General features: G+C 40.0%; 1 protein-coding gene across 1 annotated transcript; it reads left to right on the plus strand.

The window, feature by feature from the left end:
- The first annotated feature begins 496 nt into the window (after positions 1 to 496).
- ZDHHC6 (zDHHC palmitoyltransferase 6) lies at positions 497 to 11,514 on the plus strand. The gene is made up of 10 exons (XM_009945990.2): positions 497 to 745; positions 2,105 to 2,196; positions 4,379 to 4,538; positions 5,572 to 5,733; positions 6,340 to 6,393; positions 7,913 to 8,080; positions 8,399 to 8,440; positions 8,844 to 8,989; positions 9,078 to 9,121; positions 10,935 to 11,514. Exons 1-10 carry the CDS (start codon positions 497 to 499, stop codon positions 11,036 to 11,038), a joined length of 1,221 nt encoding a protein of 406 aa, XP_009944292.2. The 3' UTR covers positions 11,039 to 11,514.
- The last annotated feature ends 4,701 nt before the right edge of the window (positions 11,515 to 16,215 follow it).

The raw sequence follows: 16,215 nt of genomic DNA on the forward strand, positions 1-16,215 counted from the left end.
CGGCTCACCGCAGGTTCCGGTGAAACTCTCAGCCCCCGCTCAGGTGCTTTAAGCGGCACGGCCCAGCTCCCCGCTGCCGCCCCGCCACTCCTCGTTGGTCCTCGCCTGGGGGCTCGAACTGCAGCCCCGGGCCCAGAGGAGGCGGCGGCGGCGGCCCGCTCACGCCCTGCAGCCCAGGACTCCGCAGCCCCCTGCGCCCCGCCGTGTAACCGCTCCCGTTCGGCGGAGCGGCGAGAGGCGGGACGCTGTTTCCCGGCGGGATCCTATTGCTAACGGACTGCCGGGGGGCGGCGGCTGACCCGGAGGCGGCGGCGGGCGGAGGAGAGCGCGGGCTCCGCTCCTCCCGCCTCCCCGGGCCGGCGGGGCGGGGCTGCGGCCCGGCGGGCCCCGACGCCTCCCCTTCCCCTTCCCCTTCCTTCTCTCTCGGCGCGGGGCCGAGCGCGGCGGGAGCCATGCGCGGCGGCGGGGCGGCAGCGGGCGGGCGGCGGTAGCGGGCATGGACGGTCCGGGGGGGCTGCGCCGGGCGCGGCGGCTGTGCCACTGGGGGCCGCTGGTGGCCCTGGCCGTGGTGGCCGTGTGCTCCGCCACCGCCATGGCGGACGCCGCGCTGTGGTACTGGCCCTTGGACACCGCCGGGGGAAGCGTCAACTTCATCATGCTCCTCAACTGGACCGTCATGATCCTCTACAACTACTTCAGCGCCATGTTTGTCGGCCCGGGGTACGTCCCTCTGGGGTGGACGCCGGTAAGCGCTGGCTTTCGATCGCCTCATCCCCGGGCCGGGCTCGGCGGGGCGGGGGGACCGGCGGGGCTGCCCGTGTGCCGGGGGCGGCCTCCGAAAGGAGCGTGTGCAGGGATCAGGCAGCCGGTAGAACTCGGCGTCTCTTTTGATGCCACCGGTTCCCCTTCCTCCCCGAAGAATGCAGCCAGCCCCTCAGGCCACTCCTTTCTCCTTATCTTGTTTCGACATCTTCGCTTTTGGCCTCTCTCCCGCTTTGCTGCCGCTTCCACCGTTTCCAGTATGCTCCAGCTTACTCCATCCGTTCCGTGTTCCGTCAGTTACAGTGACCTGGGGCTGAACGGTAATGCCTCTTTATTGGCGGTGGTGGCTGCGTTTCATAGGTGCTTCTCAAAGCAAAACAAGAGAAAACAAGTACTGTTGGCCTGGAATGAGAACTTCAAGGTTATCTTCATGCTCGTGCAGACATTGTTGTATTGAAGACTGCTGCTAGTAATAAGAAGAACTTCCTTTAGCAAATTTATTTTTTTTTATATAATCCAGAAAATTAGACGTTTATCTTATGTTCAATACAGTATTATAAGTCAAGGTGGAAATTTGCATTTCCTTTGCTTCAGTAATCTGTTGGAAGAGTAGTAGTCAAAGACCAGAATGATACAGGTTCGGTATCTCAAGACAGCTGGCCAGAGTTTGTGTTCCAGTGACATGATACAAAGATTAGTCATAATCACATTTCCATTTGTGGAATATTTCTTAGGACACAGTCTAATGAGAAGAGGATCCTGATGTAGTCCTAACAGGACAGCTGGGTATTCCACTTGATGAGAAGAAGATTTTGACCAGTATTGCTACTTGCTATCTACAAGTCTCTCGTATCTCGTACCTTGCTGTATTTGGAGTGTGTGAGTGTAAGAGAGGGTGGCAAACAAGAACTAGTTGAACATTAATGCTTACCAGTACTATATCTTAGTAGTAAGCCTAAATTGGCTTATGGTATAGAATGGAGAAACAAGGTACACAGGCTTTTTAAAAAAATTATAAAGGTTTCTTCTTTTTTTTTTTTTTTTTTTTTTCCCAATCACAGAGCTTCACTATGAAGCCCTGCTTGTACAGTCACTCTTCCTGGTGGAAGAACTGTATCTCTTTTAGCAACCAGCACTTTCAACAGTGGGAGATGGCTGTGTTGATAGCCAAGAGATTATTTCATTTAGCTTTTTTCTCTTACCACCCACCTTTAAATAGGTTTGGGTTATGAAATACACCCTGTCAGAAAAAAGCAAAGCTGCTTAGTTTAGGAAAGTGCCAAGATACATATTGCCAGTAGAATTATGTATACATCTAACACACCTCTTCTTCTGTTTAAAGGAAAAATCTCAGGATTGCATGTATCTCCAATACTGTAAAGTGTGTCAGTCTTACAAGGCACCACGTTCACACCACTGTCGAAAGTGTAACAGGTACTGTCTTCCTTTTAAATTGTTTTAGGTCCATATTAAAGCAGCTTAAAATCTAATGATGAGCTATTAATATAATTTGTTTTTCCAAGTCTTGTATTGTGCATTTTAAAAAGGCTTCCATATGAACTCTATACCTGTTTCAAATATTTACACTTTCTAGTTGTGTGATTTCTATTTATATGGTTTTACTATATTTTAGTTTAATAAATAAATCTGTCTTCAACGTTTTCTTTTTAGCTTGAAATCAGTTCCTCTTAAGAACTTCTGACAGTATTAGCAAAACATTGCAGTATTTTTTCAGGGATGTGAGCCTGTGTAAATACCTAAAAATCTTTCAGTCTGTCATAAGTTCTGAGTCCAAACATTCACCTGCTCAGGGAGCAGAAAAGCCTATTCTGTCATCTTTCCAAATTAAGTGTTGATTTGAGTGGTAATTTTGTGGTATTCTCTACTCTTCACTAAAGGGTTGGGGTTTTTTTTTGAGGGGAGTCTGCATGTTAAGTGAAGTAATAAGCCTCTTGGGTCAACTTAAAAAATTTGTGCCTTGTTATATGTTAGTCTTCCAACTGATTGTTCTGAGGTAAAGGATACTTTTTTTTATAAATAGCTGTGCTGGAATTCAGTGCAGCTTGAAAAAAGCAAGCCACTTCAGCACTCTGCAGTGCAGGCTATAGCTGCATTTATCTGGGGTTTACTGGGCAGGTCCTCTGAAGGACTACTGGAGATCGTGGTAAAAGGGTATTGCGACATACACATTCCTTTGTTATTTCTATAAACACAAGATGCTCAGTCAGGAAGTAGAGACTGAAACTGTAGAGCAGTGCTGTAATTTGACTGCATCATCCCAAGTTTTAAAATTAGACTCTTCTCCTTGAGTGACTATCTTTACACTGAGGACTTAGTAAAAAATGGCAGGAGATCCTGATGATTGTCTTTGGAAAAGCAAGTTCTTTAAATAATTTTTTTTTTTCAAATAAATAAAAGAGAAGAAACTGCAGGACGTTCTCCAAATCATTTTGCAGATAACGCTTTAAGAATTTTCTGCCCCCTCAACTCTGGGCAAAATAACTCATTCCGCACATATTTCTGTTGCGATGAAGTCGGCAACTTAAACCGTCACTGAAAGTCTTCTGTGCTACTGGCAAGTTGCAGTGCATGAATGGAGTCACTTCTTGTGGCCCACCTGATCAGAGTGAGGGTTCTAGCTAAGATCTACAAACTTCATCAGAAATACTTGTGCTTATAATTAAGATTACATGTTCAAGAACTTGTGCAGTGGCGGTTGAGCATATGCTAATGAAGAATAATTAATTCTTCAAAAGGGAGAAACTGAACTTCCTATTAGGAATGCACTAGCTTAAAAAATAATGAGGTCAGTAGTTCCAAAACAATTAACTTTTATTTTCAGAGAAGCTGGATATTTGATATTTGTGCAATTCAATCCTTTATTTATCACATAGGTTTGGCATAGATGAATTGGAACATTGTAATTAGTGACTTTTACACCTGTTAAGTTAAATCAATGCAATTTGGGATGTGAACAAATTTTTATCAGGTGTTTTTTTGCGCCTGTAGGCTACACCAAAATAACCAGCTGAATTACAGTGTGTCTCTGAGGTGTTTACACTTGTTAAATAGATTTTGAAAAGGACTTACAGTGGTATGAGGTCAATACATAGCAGTTGATGAAGCTATCAAAGAGTCTTACTACCGAAGAGAAAGAGGCATTAACACAGTTCTGTCTGTATATCTTTATATGTTCTTTCTGCAAGTAGTTCACAGGGGATTTGATATTTCCTTTATTTTCCTGGTATGCTTGTTTTAAAAAATTGCAATAATATTAGTGCTTAATTATTGTGTGGATAGTTCTTACGTGTCCCATCCTAGGCCTTCATCTCCTGGAGGAATATGGTGTTTATTAGCAGTATAGCAAGTTTGAGTAAAGAGGAGGAGGGATAATTAGGGAGGGTAAGACTTGGGAGCACTTTTTATTTTGCTTTCTTTCACTCTACAACTTGAAATATTCTGATTAGCAACAAAAAAAGCAACTACTGTGTTGATCTGTCAGAAATTGGTGGGTTTAAATGAATTAATGGACGTTGAGTAGTAGAAAGTTCGCTGTCCTTTTCTTTGAAAATCATCGTTTATGTCCTTTATATTAATCAGTATTTATTATTCACAGATGTGTCATGAAGATGGATCACCATTGTCCTTGGATCAACAACTGTTGTGGATACCAGAATCATGCATCTTTCACTCTGTTTCTCCTCTTAGCTCCACTGGGATGCATTCACGCTTCTTTTATATTTGTTATGACTATGTACACTCAGCTTTACAACAGAGTAAGAAAGCATAATTAAATGCTTAAAATATATTTGAGTTAGACAGGTAATTTATCTCTGGAAGTATGAGACAATGTGTTTTCCTGAGAAGCAGTACGTGGAATTCCTTGTTAGTCTGTTCATCATGTACTCTCAGTTCTGCTCTCTGCCTATGAGAAGTATGTTCATTAATTGGAGGAGGATTCAGAGAAAGTTATTTCTATTTTCTTTCTTTTTTTTTTTCTCTGTGGCTTGTTGTAATCGCTAGGAGTTTCCTAGAGCTTTGCATTAACTGAAGACAGTTTCTGAGTGACTCTTTATAAAGAGAGACAGGCTGTGTTTTGGCTGGCACAGAAACTAGCTGCTATTATTTCCACAAGTTAGGTGCTATTTATTTTCTTTTGCTTGCCACTTTTTTAGAATTGTATCCAATTCTTCAAGGAAAAAAGTAGTACGTTATTTTTGAAAATAATAATAAATTATGTTGGATTTGTCTTTAAATGAAAAGATTTAACTGCAGCAACAATGAGCAAAGCTTGTTCTGGAATACAGACCTTATCTCAGATCCATAGTTAAGATTATGAGCTTTGATTTCAGACTTTGTGGCTGAAATATCAACTAAGCGTAATAGGTGTTGTATTTGCAGAGCAATGATGTTGAGAACTGCTATTGGCTGAAGCTTTCAGAGGAAAACCTGTAGCGTTTCCACTGGAAATGGGTACTGTGCTAGGCAAACATTTTCCGCCTGAGCTGGTGAATGCATTTCTGTTAATCTGCCAGAGTCCAGGGTTTTTTGCTGATTTTGGGCCTAACTTGTGGAGCTTGCAAGATGGTGATTTTGGTTTAGCTTTCCATCTAAAGAAGGTCTACATCTAGCAAAGAATGTATTTCTGAAGAGGAAAAGTCTTTTGAATACATTTTTTTTTTTAATTACTGTACTTGCATTATAAACCTGTCAGAAGTTGGACACTTACCTTCAGAGCCAGATTTCTTATCGGTAACTTGTTTCAGCAGTCGGAACGTTCTCAGGCTGAATGATATTTTCCCTTTGCAGATATCTTTTGGGTGGAGTTCTGTGAAGATTGACATGAGTGCAGCTAAAAGAGACCCTCGACCCATTATTCCCTTTGGACTGTCTGCATTTGCTGCATCTTTGTTTGCCTTAGGACTGGCATTAGGAACAACTATTGCTGTTGGTATGCTGTTTATTATCCAGGTAAGTTTATGGCTTCTGTTACAAACAGGTTAAAAGCTGTAAGTTTTGCCTGCTTGTGGAGCAGAAACAGAATTTGGGATTGGGATAGGAGCAGTGATTTAGAGCTTATGTTGCTGTGTAACTTTTCCAGGGTTTTATGCTGCTCTCTCCCAGTTCCTCTGTTGTTAACACAATTTTTTTTTTTTTTAAATTATTTTTCATGGGAGGTGAAAATCTAACAAAGAAAACATGAGATAGGCTTTATAAACTCTCTGGAAAAGGCAAAATACTTGGTATTTCAGAAGTACATACCCCTATCCCTGAAAGTAAGTATAAATGTGCCTGATGTATTTCTTCAAATGTTTGAGATATTTGGAAGGAAACAAAAATACACGTTCTAAGCGTAAACTAAATACTGTGTGATACTTCCTAAGTGTAGAATTCTAGAAGATAGCATTAGCATGTATCTATGCTGAATCTGAATTTTGAATGTTTTATGTTTCAGTTAAGCCTATAAAAGTTGCTTTGTTCTTTAAAGCAAATTTAGTTTAAATCAAGTTTTCTTTGCCTATCTGATGTATGTCTGCAGAAATTCAACGCTAATTTCACCTAACACTTTTATTTTAGATGAAAGTCATTTTGACAAATAAAACTTCAATCGAGTCCTGGATTGAAGAAAAGGTAAGCTTTTATTACAGTGTTCTGGTACTGTATTGTTACAAAGTTTATTCTCCATATTTATCAATTTCTTGTTCCACCTCTCTGGATTTAGACCAAAGATCTCAGTTCACCACTGACTTAACATCTGTGAACAGTTTTTCCCTTACTGTCTCTGAAATTCACTGAAATAGATGAGAAGTCATTTCACTGCATAGATTTTTCTTTTCTTTTTTGTTTGGAGGAATTGGTGTGAACATAGAAAAATACTTACTTTTAAAAGACTTGCTTGTCTACTTGGCATATGTGGGTGTTTTCATCTGAAATTTGAGTTGTCTTTGCTTGTTGTTATGCCTGCCTGTGTCTTTAATTGTCCACCTCCCCTACCCATTCTAGGAGGCATGTTTTGGCTCATGATTTTCCTCATTTCCTGTTTCTCTGATTAAACTTGGGAGGATTTTCCTTGATTTTGAAGAAGCACTAGAAAATAATGAGATATACCTAGTCTTCTCTCCTGTCTTTTCTTTGATTTCCATATCGTTAAAGAGGTTTTCACAAGATTTTTCAGGAGAAATATAGCCAAGCAGTACAAGCTAAGTTTAGACAAAAGAAAACTGACTCAGTGTTTAAAAACTAGTTCAGTGGTACCAGGTTATTTTGTGTAAGTCCACATATATTTCATTATTATCTTGTTTATTTCTTTTATTCTGTGTCAAAATTAACGGGAGGATCTTGACTGTGTTTAAATACCTAAGTATTGTAAGGCCTTCTCTTTGCACGAGATCTAGCTTAGCTGGATCCTAGTCCTATTAGACCTTTGAAAAATAGGACAATGGAACATCAATGAAAGAAAACCCTGTTACAACTATATAGTAGAATTTGGAATAATCTGTTAAAATTTTTCCTGTAAAACACAGGCTGCTAATATGTCCCTTCTAAAAACTGAACATGGACTAATACATAAGTGTTTAATAAAAACAACACTATTGCAATGAAGAGAATAAACTTTTCTGTGGCTGCTCCACTAGATGTCATTGTTACTGAAAGAATGAAAAGTTCATGACTGCAGAGTGTGGGAGATTCAGGCCATGCCTGTATATGCAATTCTTAGAGGTGGAATCGACAGTACCAATGTTAATTATGCTCATGATCATTAATCAAAGAGCACTGAGCTGTGGAAGTCTTGTTAAGTAACTGAGAAATGGTCAGGCATCAGTCCTTAAAAAAAGCCATAAAATAAAATCAGAGCATGGAGTGGGTTAATCATCGTAGCCACTTGACTCTGTTGTTCAAGAGCAAATGGGGGCAGGGGGGCAGGGTTGGGGGCTCAAACCAGACATATTTCTAAATGCTGTGATTGTTGTAAGTAGTTTTAAAAGTCTGGGTTAGTATAGTAGGATTTTACTGCTCTTGCCTCAAAATGTTTGCTTTTAGGTCTCATTGACCCATACAGGGCTTATGACCTGTCCTTCTTAGTATTTGCTGCCTGATAGCAATTTGTAGGCTATGTTTTTATGTACTGTACTACTTAATTGTTTTCCAGGCCAAAGACAGAATCCAGTACTACCAAACGGGTGAGACCTTTATTTTTCCCTATGACATGGGAAGTAAGTGGAAGAACTTCAAGCAAGTGTTTACATGGTCTGGGATTCCCGAGGGAGATGGCCTGGACTGGCCAGTAAGAGATGGCTGTCATCAATACAGTTTGACGGTAATTGGTCTTCAGTGATATCTCAAGTTAATCCTCCCCACTATCCAATTGCCTGCTTTCCTTCGCAGTAATATACCAGATTTTTAAATAACTAAGATAGACTGACTAGTAATACAAATAGTTAAGAAACAGGAATTCTGTCACATGTTCTCCCACTTTTGATAGACTAAAAAGTTAGGCTTATGTGAGTGCTTTTAAATGTTAATGATATTTCCTGTGTTTGTTGAATGGTTTCAATACCTGACTTCATTTTATCTTGAATGCATAAGTCCTTTTAAAATAAACACTGCTTAAATTTCTATTTATGGTCATTTATAGATAGAGCAACTGAAACAGAAAGCAGACAAGCGAGTAAGAAGCGTAAGTATTTGTGAATTTTGGTCTGAAATGACTTTGAAATATCAGTATAAATAAATGTAAGTAATTGCTGAGACAATTTCTTTTCTTGACTTTAAACTTAGCAGTTAAAGACTTTGTGTTTCCACACAAAAAATGTGCTGCAAACTCTGCTTAATTGAACTTTGCATTTAGCTTCCTTTGCGTTTGCTCCTTTTTTCCAGATGGTAAGAAACGTCATAATAAAGATGTCTCTGCTTCATTGTTAAGCAGTTAATTTAGAATTTAGAGTCGCTTTGACAGCTGTTGTCATTATTCTGAAATCTGATGGTATGCATGAACTGATTTATTTTTTTCGGTATGAAACTGTCAGCAAGGCCATAACTCCTTACAATAACATATTGCTGTGTTTTCTTCAAATTTGTAGGTGCGGTATCGAGTAGTAGAAGATTACAGTGGTGTCTGCTGCCCTGTGACTAAAGGTGTTAAAACGTTCTTCACAACACCATGCACTGAAGAACCTAGAATTGCACTGAGTAAAGGGGATCTGATTTTAGCCACAAGAGGCTTAAAGTTAGTGGCTCCACACCTTTATGTTTGGTTAAAAGAAATACTGAGATGAGTTCTGGTATCTAATTACCTATTACACTTTCTTCCCCAGACACTGGATGTATGGTGAGAAGATTCTCGACTCAGCTGCTGATGGTATGAAGCAGTTATTTTCACTTTTTCTGTTGGAAAATTATGAAATAATTTTATAGCTGTCTAGAAATGTGGACAATATTACATGTTCAGTTCTCAAAATGTGTAATGACTGACTTTACTGGCATTAGCTTCTCTCCCATCTAAAACCACATCCACAGTTTTTACACTTTACATCTGGAAGACTTGGCAGTTTTGATAAACATTAAATGAATCTGTCAGACTGAAAGAACACTTATCTGGTAGTTTATTGAAGCTTGAGTGGGAAGGGGGACACTTGATATTCTAGAAAAAGTTAGACTTAGACTCTCAAGGGGTTAATTTTTTTTGTTTGATATTTAAATAGTGGTCTTAAGCACATTCAGATTTCCTACCTAAACATATACATATACTTAGAAGACTTGGGTTTACTCTTTGTACATCTGGAAAACAAGATGTCTTTGGTTTGGGATCAATTCGAAAGACTTTGATGTGCGTTTACAAAACTAACAACTACAGATATCTAAGACATTAAAGACTCCTACTGGTCTGCAGAGAGACAACATCGCAGCCACCTGCATTGAAAATTTTACATTTTTTTACTTTAGCCCTCCTGCTTAGGACTAAGCTAAAATTTTACCGGCCAGAGGGTGCATTGGATTCAATTGTCTCTTCCAAACAGTTGTTGTTTCGTTGCATGTGCATCTCCTCTTGGCAAAAGAGATGCAGACAATAGTCACTACATTGAAAGTGTCCGTGCGTTTCATGGGAGGTCTGTGAGCTTCGTGGGCCAGAAGTGCTTTGGCAGCTCACTCCAGTGAACGCTTTCAAATGTGAAACCTAAATTAGTCATTGAAATGAGCATGGTAATAGTTTTGTATCACGTTGCTTATTGAGAAGATTAGCAGTGTTCTAGATCAAATGTGGAGCTTTTCTTAAGTCAGGTGAAATGTGGTCTGGGTGAGGAACTTGGATATACTGAGAGGCTGGATTAGAATTCAAAATAACACTGGCATTTTGGAGAACCAGGCTTCAAAAATAGGATGAGGTTTGCTAGGAATGTATAGCAAAATGCTGTAAATAGGCAGGAATAACAAGCTGCACTATAACAAGATGGAAAAATTGATGATTAAGTAGCAGTTATTCTGAGGAGAGAAAGAATCAATCATAATCTTAAGATGAGTCAACACTTGCAAAAGAAGAAAAAAAGCATATAGGTTCCCAGATGCATGAAGTGAAGTAATCCTTCCGTCCTACTCAACATTGTCAGAAACTCAGCTGAAATACTGCCACAGTGAAAAGCAGTTACTGCATCTCAAGAAGGAGGAAGATCAGCTGTAAAAGGTTGAGAGGAAAACAATAAGAATTAATCAGACTACTAGAAAATATGACTTACAAGGGAAAGCTGAAAGAATTGGGATGGCTTACCTGGAGAGGAAAAGGAGATAGGAGCAAGCCATGTTATGTGCAAATAGTGATCAGCTGTGTGAAAGTCTGTTGTAGAGAAGGTTGTTAGCTGTTTTTTTTGTCCCTGGTGTGTAAAAGAGGAGTTGTGAACTTGAATTACAGACAGAAAGATTCTAATAGGGTATTGGGAAAGATTTTTCACAGTAAGGAAGGTAGAACACTGGAAAAACTTGGAGATCTCTGAAAACATTTTAGGTAGTGGATAAGAATCCATGCATCCCCAGGCAATGATGTTAGGAATGCCTTAGATGTCCTGCCTTGGAGAAGAAAATAACCTGGGTAACCTCTTGATGTCTCTTCCAGTCCTGTGTTTTTCCTCTGTAGTGGGTCATGTTTTGTTCAAAGTTAATGCAACTTTTCATGTCTTAAGGTGGAATAAGAGAACGAGGCTGGTTCCCTAGGAAATGTGTGGAAAAATGCCAGTATGACTCTGAAACGGATCAACCAGTGGATGGAGAGAAGAAAAACAGATAGCCTTCTCATTTTTTTTAAAATAAGAAGTGGAATTTTTACTTCAGACCACAATCCTTTACTTGAAATTTTTGTGTATTACTTTAGACTTATGCAAAGAATATGTTAGGACAAGGTTTTCTTTTCCTCACAGCTGAAGGGGTTGGATATGTCTGTGCCATGGTTTGCATACTTTTTTAACACTGAATAATTGAAGAAGCCATTCAGTGGATTGCCTTCAAGATGCATCTTTTTCATCCCAAGTCAGGTTTTTCTCTTTTTGCTTTTTAAATTGCATTCTGAGGGATCATATTTTACATTTTTTCCTCAACCGCATCCGATTGTGATGCGTGCTGCTTATCTTTTGTATTTTACTTTCTCTGAAGCTGCCCCTGACAACTACAAAATAAAATCTGATTCAACTTCAAGATAAAATTTGTTACCTGTGGCTTTTAATGATGTGAATTGTCCACCTTAAATAAATGATACATTCATATTCACTTGTGGATTTAATTGTTCTTAGACCTACAAGAACTTCTTTATAAGCATGGGAATGTGAACTGACTGGGAAGTGAAGATTTTGCTGTTGTAAGTTGTTTTTCAAGGTTAGAAAGACTTCAGCTCTTGCTATAAGAATATTCTGTGCTTTTAATGGCAAAAAAATATAGCCAGCTGTTTCTGCTCCTGAAATCTGAGCATGTACCCAAGAGACTAGAGTTCTCAATCCACCTTAGAGTGAAAGGAAGCAGTAATGCTAAGAATGAAAATTTTTGAGCCTAGTTGCTGCCAAGTGATTTAACACCTTTCCTACCACATTTCTATTTAGCATCTGTTATGGATTATTAGAAGGAAGACCTTAAAATGGAGTCACCTGTACCAGCTGAAGGCTTTCTAAATGTATCCTAAATGCAGCAGGTGGTTTTGTTCTCTCATAGTCTAATTGCATGTCACATCTTGAGAGTTTTTGCAAATTACTGTTTTAAGCTAACACCTGGTTTGCCTCCACCTGCGTGAGTTGTCTCAAGCAGGTGAGCATTTCTTAATCAGTATTAAGCATATATAGAAATAACTACATACAGACAAGCCAGCGTTAGTCCTGTATGCTCCTAGTCAGACTCTTTATCTCCAGCACAAAGCCAGTTTTTTGTTACCTCCAGCCTGCTGTGCATTACTGCTGATGGTAAGCCATAATCCTAGGCTGTTTCTGAGCTGTGGCAAGGGGGACTTAGTGTTCAGTTTGAGTAGTTTGCAAGCAGGTGCTTTGCCCCTCTTGAAATAAAAGCACTTACTTTCTAGAAGCAGGCTTCATTAGAGGTATAGGAGTGTATCATACTCGTAGTTTCCCTGCTAGCAAGAGCTGAAAGGCAATAACTCAGCAGGATGCAGCTATTTTGGAATATGAGCAGAAATTAATATGAAGACCTCCAAACTGCATGGAATATTCCTAGTCTCAACTGCAGTAGTTTCTGTTCAGTGTTTGGGGTCTAGAACCAAATGGAAGATTATAAAATTAAGTTTGTCTTCCAGCTGAGGAAGCTGGTGGCTAAGGACCTCTTGTTCTTGACTTTGAAATAATTAAATAGCTGCATATATTAGCAGGCAGTAATTAGCAGTGTAATAGGAACAGATTAACAGTGTTAATGACCACAGTTGAGTGTTAGCTATTACGATGGGAATTTCTGTAAGCTGTGTTCTGTTTATAGGGGACTGGATAAGTTTTAGTAGTTGAAGAGCATCTTCAACTCTATTTCAGCTTTCATCTGAGCAGAATTTTGCACACCAAGATCATTTCATGCTGAACTACAGCATGCCCAGGAGCTCTGCTTCAGAAGTGCACTTACTTACAATCTGAAATGGACTCTGCTTTTTTTTAATGCTGTCATCTTGTTTCCTTGTAGCTGTAACTTCAGTCCCACCTCTTCCATTTTTTAGCACAGGTAACTGGTGTTTCTGTTTACCATTACACCACCTTCACTTAGCACTGCTTGCTTACCAACCATGCAAAACAAGATGCCTACCTCCTAAAGGTGTTTCAATATTCTGCAGCCAAGAAAATGCAAGCTGTCTTTCCATTGCTGAAAACAACTGTTTCAGAGCATGAAATTGAAAGGCAAACCACCTCTAAGGAACTCTTAGTTCTTAATACAAATCGATTCTCTTTTCCTTCCTTTCTGCCATCCCAGGAGGAAGCAAAAAGCAAGTGTTTTTTTCATGCAGCAATTACTTCTATTAAACTATCTCTTGCTTTTCCCTGAGGGAAGAATTGCTCTTTTTACTTGAAATTTTGAGCTTTGCCTCCTTTCCGTCATCTAACAGCAAGTCTAGACTTGCAATGCCACGCTAACCTAGCTTAGGCTCTAGTATCATGGAAAGGAAGGGTAACTACATACTGAAGCAGAACCCCGCCCTCCTATTTAAAGGAAAACAATGAAATAGGCTAGTAAGAAATAGCCACCTACTTTATTTCAGGCAGTTTTTCACCAAAACAGGAACAGAGTGTCATAAAATCAAACAATACTGGCCTTGGTAAATGGACATTTCAGGCAGCCTGTTCACCAAAGCAATGAAAACTGCTTTCTACTCATCTGCCCTTGCTTTGGCCTCCAATCCAAAGAGACTTTCCATTGCAGAGTGAAGGCACTGACTGTGCCAAGTGTCTCAGTTCTTAATGAGGAAGGGGCTAGATAACCATATACACCAGGCTGTGCAAAAGTCTAGTTTTGGTATTCTCATGCCTGATAACATTGAGGCGATTACCAATAGTAAAAGAAATCAATGATGAAAGAGTTCCCTCGTCATCAATAGTATTAACCAAGAGGTTTCTGATTTTAATCCAGATCTCTTAAGAGTTGAGCAAATACAAGCTGTGCTGGAGTTTAAGCGTCTCCTATATAGTTAGTTTTTCAAATGCAAAGTAGTGACTAGGAGGAGAAAAGAGAACTTCCCATGCTGAGAAGTTAGTGATTTGCAGGTTTTTACGATTGAGCTGCCTAGCCATGTCATTAGAGAATGATTCTAGAGCTGTCTTGAGAGCATTGATTTAAATATGACCCTCATTAAAGCCAAAATATGAATTAAGAGTCAGTATTTCCCTCTGAACACTTCCTGTCTGGATCAGGAACAGAAGAGACTGACCAGTAATTATTAAGTTTCAGGCACAGGTGTTATTTCATAGAGATAGAAAGAAAATACACTTAAATTGTATTTTGGTATACAATTCTTATATGATTTGGAGAGCAAATCAGGCAATCTAATTCCTGATGCAGTACATCATAGGAGTTTTTTCCGGTTTGTTAGGTAGAAGGAAGCTCTGTTATCAACATTCGTGTTAGATACCTGCCTGATGTGAATCATATCTTTATTAGTCACGGTATCTCATTATTCAGCATGTATACACATCTATACTGCAAAACAAATGGATCAGTTCGTAATGGACAGCTACTAGATGAGAGCTTTTTAAAGCAAGTGGAGAAGACTGGATGTTATTTTAACACCGATCTCTGTATCATGGGAAAACAAGTTGCAGAGACTTGAACTTCCATTGTGTGTGTAGCCATCCTTACACTAATTCTTTGTTCACTGGGTATAACAGTTCTTCAAGCGTGCTGTATCTTTCGCTAGTGATGAAACAATAGCCTGAGATAATTTTTGCAGCATTTCAATGCAAGCATGCCTAAGATACCACTGTTTTCACTTCAGATCTATATCGTGGAAGCAGTTCATATGGCAGAAGCAGCACCCTAGAGAAGTTTCAGACCAATTTACACTTGAATTGCTGTAGCTATATACGGTTTATTGTTCAGACGGTGCTATTACCCGTTCAATTCCATCTTTAGAACAGCTCCTAGGAGATGCCACAGACATGAAAAATCTAAAGCACTGTAGTTTGCCACTGTGAGAAAAGTTTTAATTGCAATTAAGAGCAAACCAGGTTCAGAGATTGAGGTGTTTCCCAAAAGACAAAGCATCTCTACTGTATTAGAAAGTGATGTGTACAAAGTTACCACTTTCTAAGACATGGCACGAGAAAGTAGGTGTTCTCTACTCATCTTGCAAATAAGAGATCTTTTTAAGCTGAATAAAGCACTGTAATTGGTACCTGAACACTGCTAGCTGAAGGGCCCACCAGAGTGCTGGGCTTCAACATCCAAGGAGATCTCTGTGGGAAAGTTTCACTTGTTGATACAATAAACGAAGTACTTTCCAGGCACTGCAGCAGGTGGCATCACAGGATTCAGCCTCAAGTTTATATAGAGCACTAGATTTACTGTCCCCAGCTGAATTGCTCATCAGAACCCAAAATCAGTTCCAGTATGCAGTTCTTCCCTCTGGTTCCCTGCAGCCTCAGCTGGGGGAAAAGATTAAGCCAGCAGTAACTTTCAAGTCACATTACTTTTAAGGAAGCATGGGAAAGAGGAGCAGCATAGTTACATGCACTTTCAGTCTTAGAAGCCTTTATAGACTCAGGTTATGACAAGCACAATAAGTGGCACAAGAGTTGCCTGAAAACATCAAGGTCTTTGGGCCTAGACTGAAATGTCAGGACTCTGGGCTTGGATCAGTTGTTTTTGCTAGTCAAAGCTAGAGATGCCTCACAGCAAGGGGTGGATCTTTCCTGACCAACAAATCTACTGGTTGCTTTCATTTTGGGTTACCTGACCGAGAGCATTAAATACAGAGGAACAGCCTCTAGCTGTAAGAATCTGACACAGGCAAGGAGAACAGGCATAGGAAAGCTACATGTATTTCTCCCCCGTATTACATCCTTGTTAGCCTTTTGGACTGGTATAGCGGAGTACTACAAGGACAGAGACGAACTGTCAGCAGAGACAGCATGCACTGATTGAGGACATGTTTCTCAAGATAGAGACAGTACTCATCTTGCCTAAATAGTTTTCTAAAGAAGCTGTTCTAACCCTAGTAAATTATATCTTCTGCCTTATTTCATGTGATAGGCTGAGCTGGATGAATGAACTTAGGCTGAAGATGTTGGCACATACTGCCTTACTACAAGAAAAGGAAAGTTGAGTAGGGGAGCAACATCTGGTCTGGCACTATCTTACTGCCTCATGGCTTGAGCTGCGGCTGAACAGTGCCAGTATAGGAAACAAGATAGCTTTCTGCAGCAGTTGTGTTCTAGCTGCAGCTATACATAACCAGGCAGCACTAAGCCTTGCAGCTGACAGGCTGGTTGCAGCAGA

This window comes from Leptosomus discolor, chromosome 6, assembly GCF_034619465.1.
Source record: "Leptosomus discolor isolate bLepDis1 chromosome 6, bLepDis1.hap2, whole genome shotgun sequence".
Taxonomy (NCBI): domain Eukaryota; kingdom Metazoa; phylum Chordata; class Aves; order Leptosomiformes; family Leptosomidae; genus Leptosomus; species Leptosomus discolor.

Bases quoted from the DNA above. Each gene is read 5' to 3' on its own strand.
- ZDHHC6 (XM_009945990.2), top strand. From the start codon at position 497: ATGGACGGTCCGGGGGGGCTGCGCCGGGCGCGGCGGCTGTGCCACTGG. The intron at 2,197-4,378 runs GTACTGTCTTCC...TATTATTCACAG, and splicing joins CACTGTCGAAAGTGTAACAG to ATGTGTCATGAAGATGGATC. The intron at 8,990-9,077 runs GTTAGTGGCTCC...TTTCTTCCCCAG, and splicing joins TTAGCCACAAGAGGCTTAAA to ACACTGGATGTATGGTGAGA.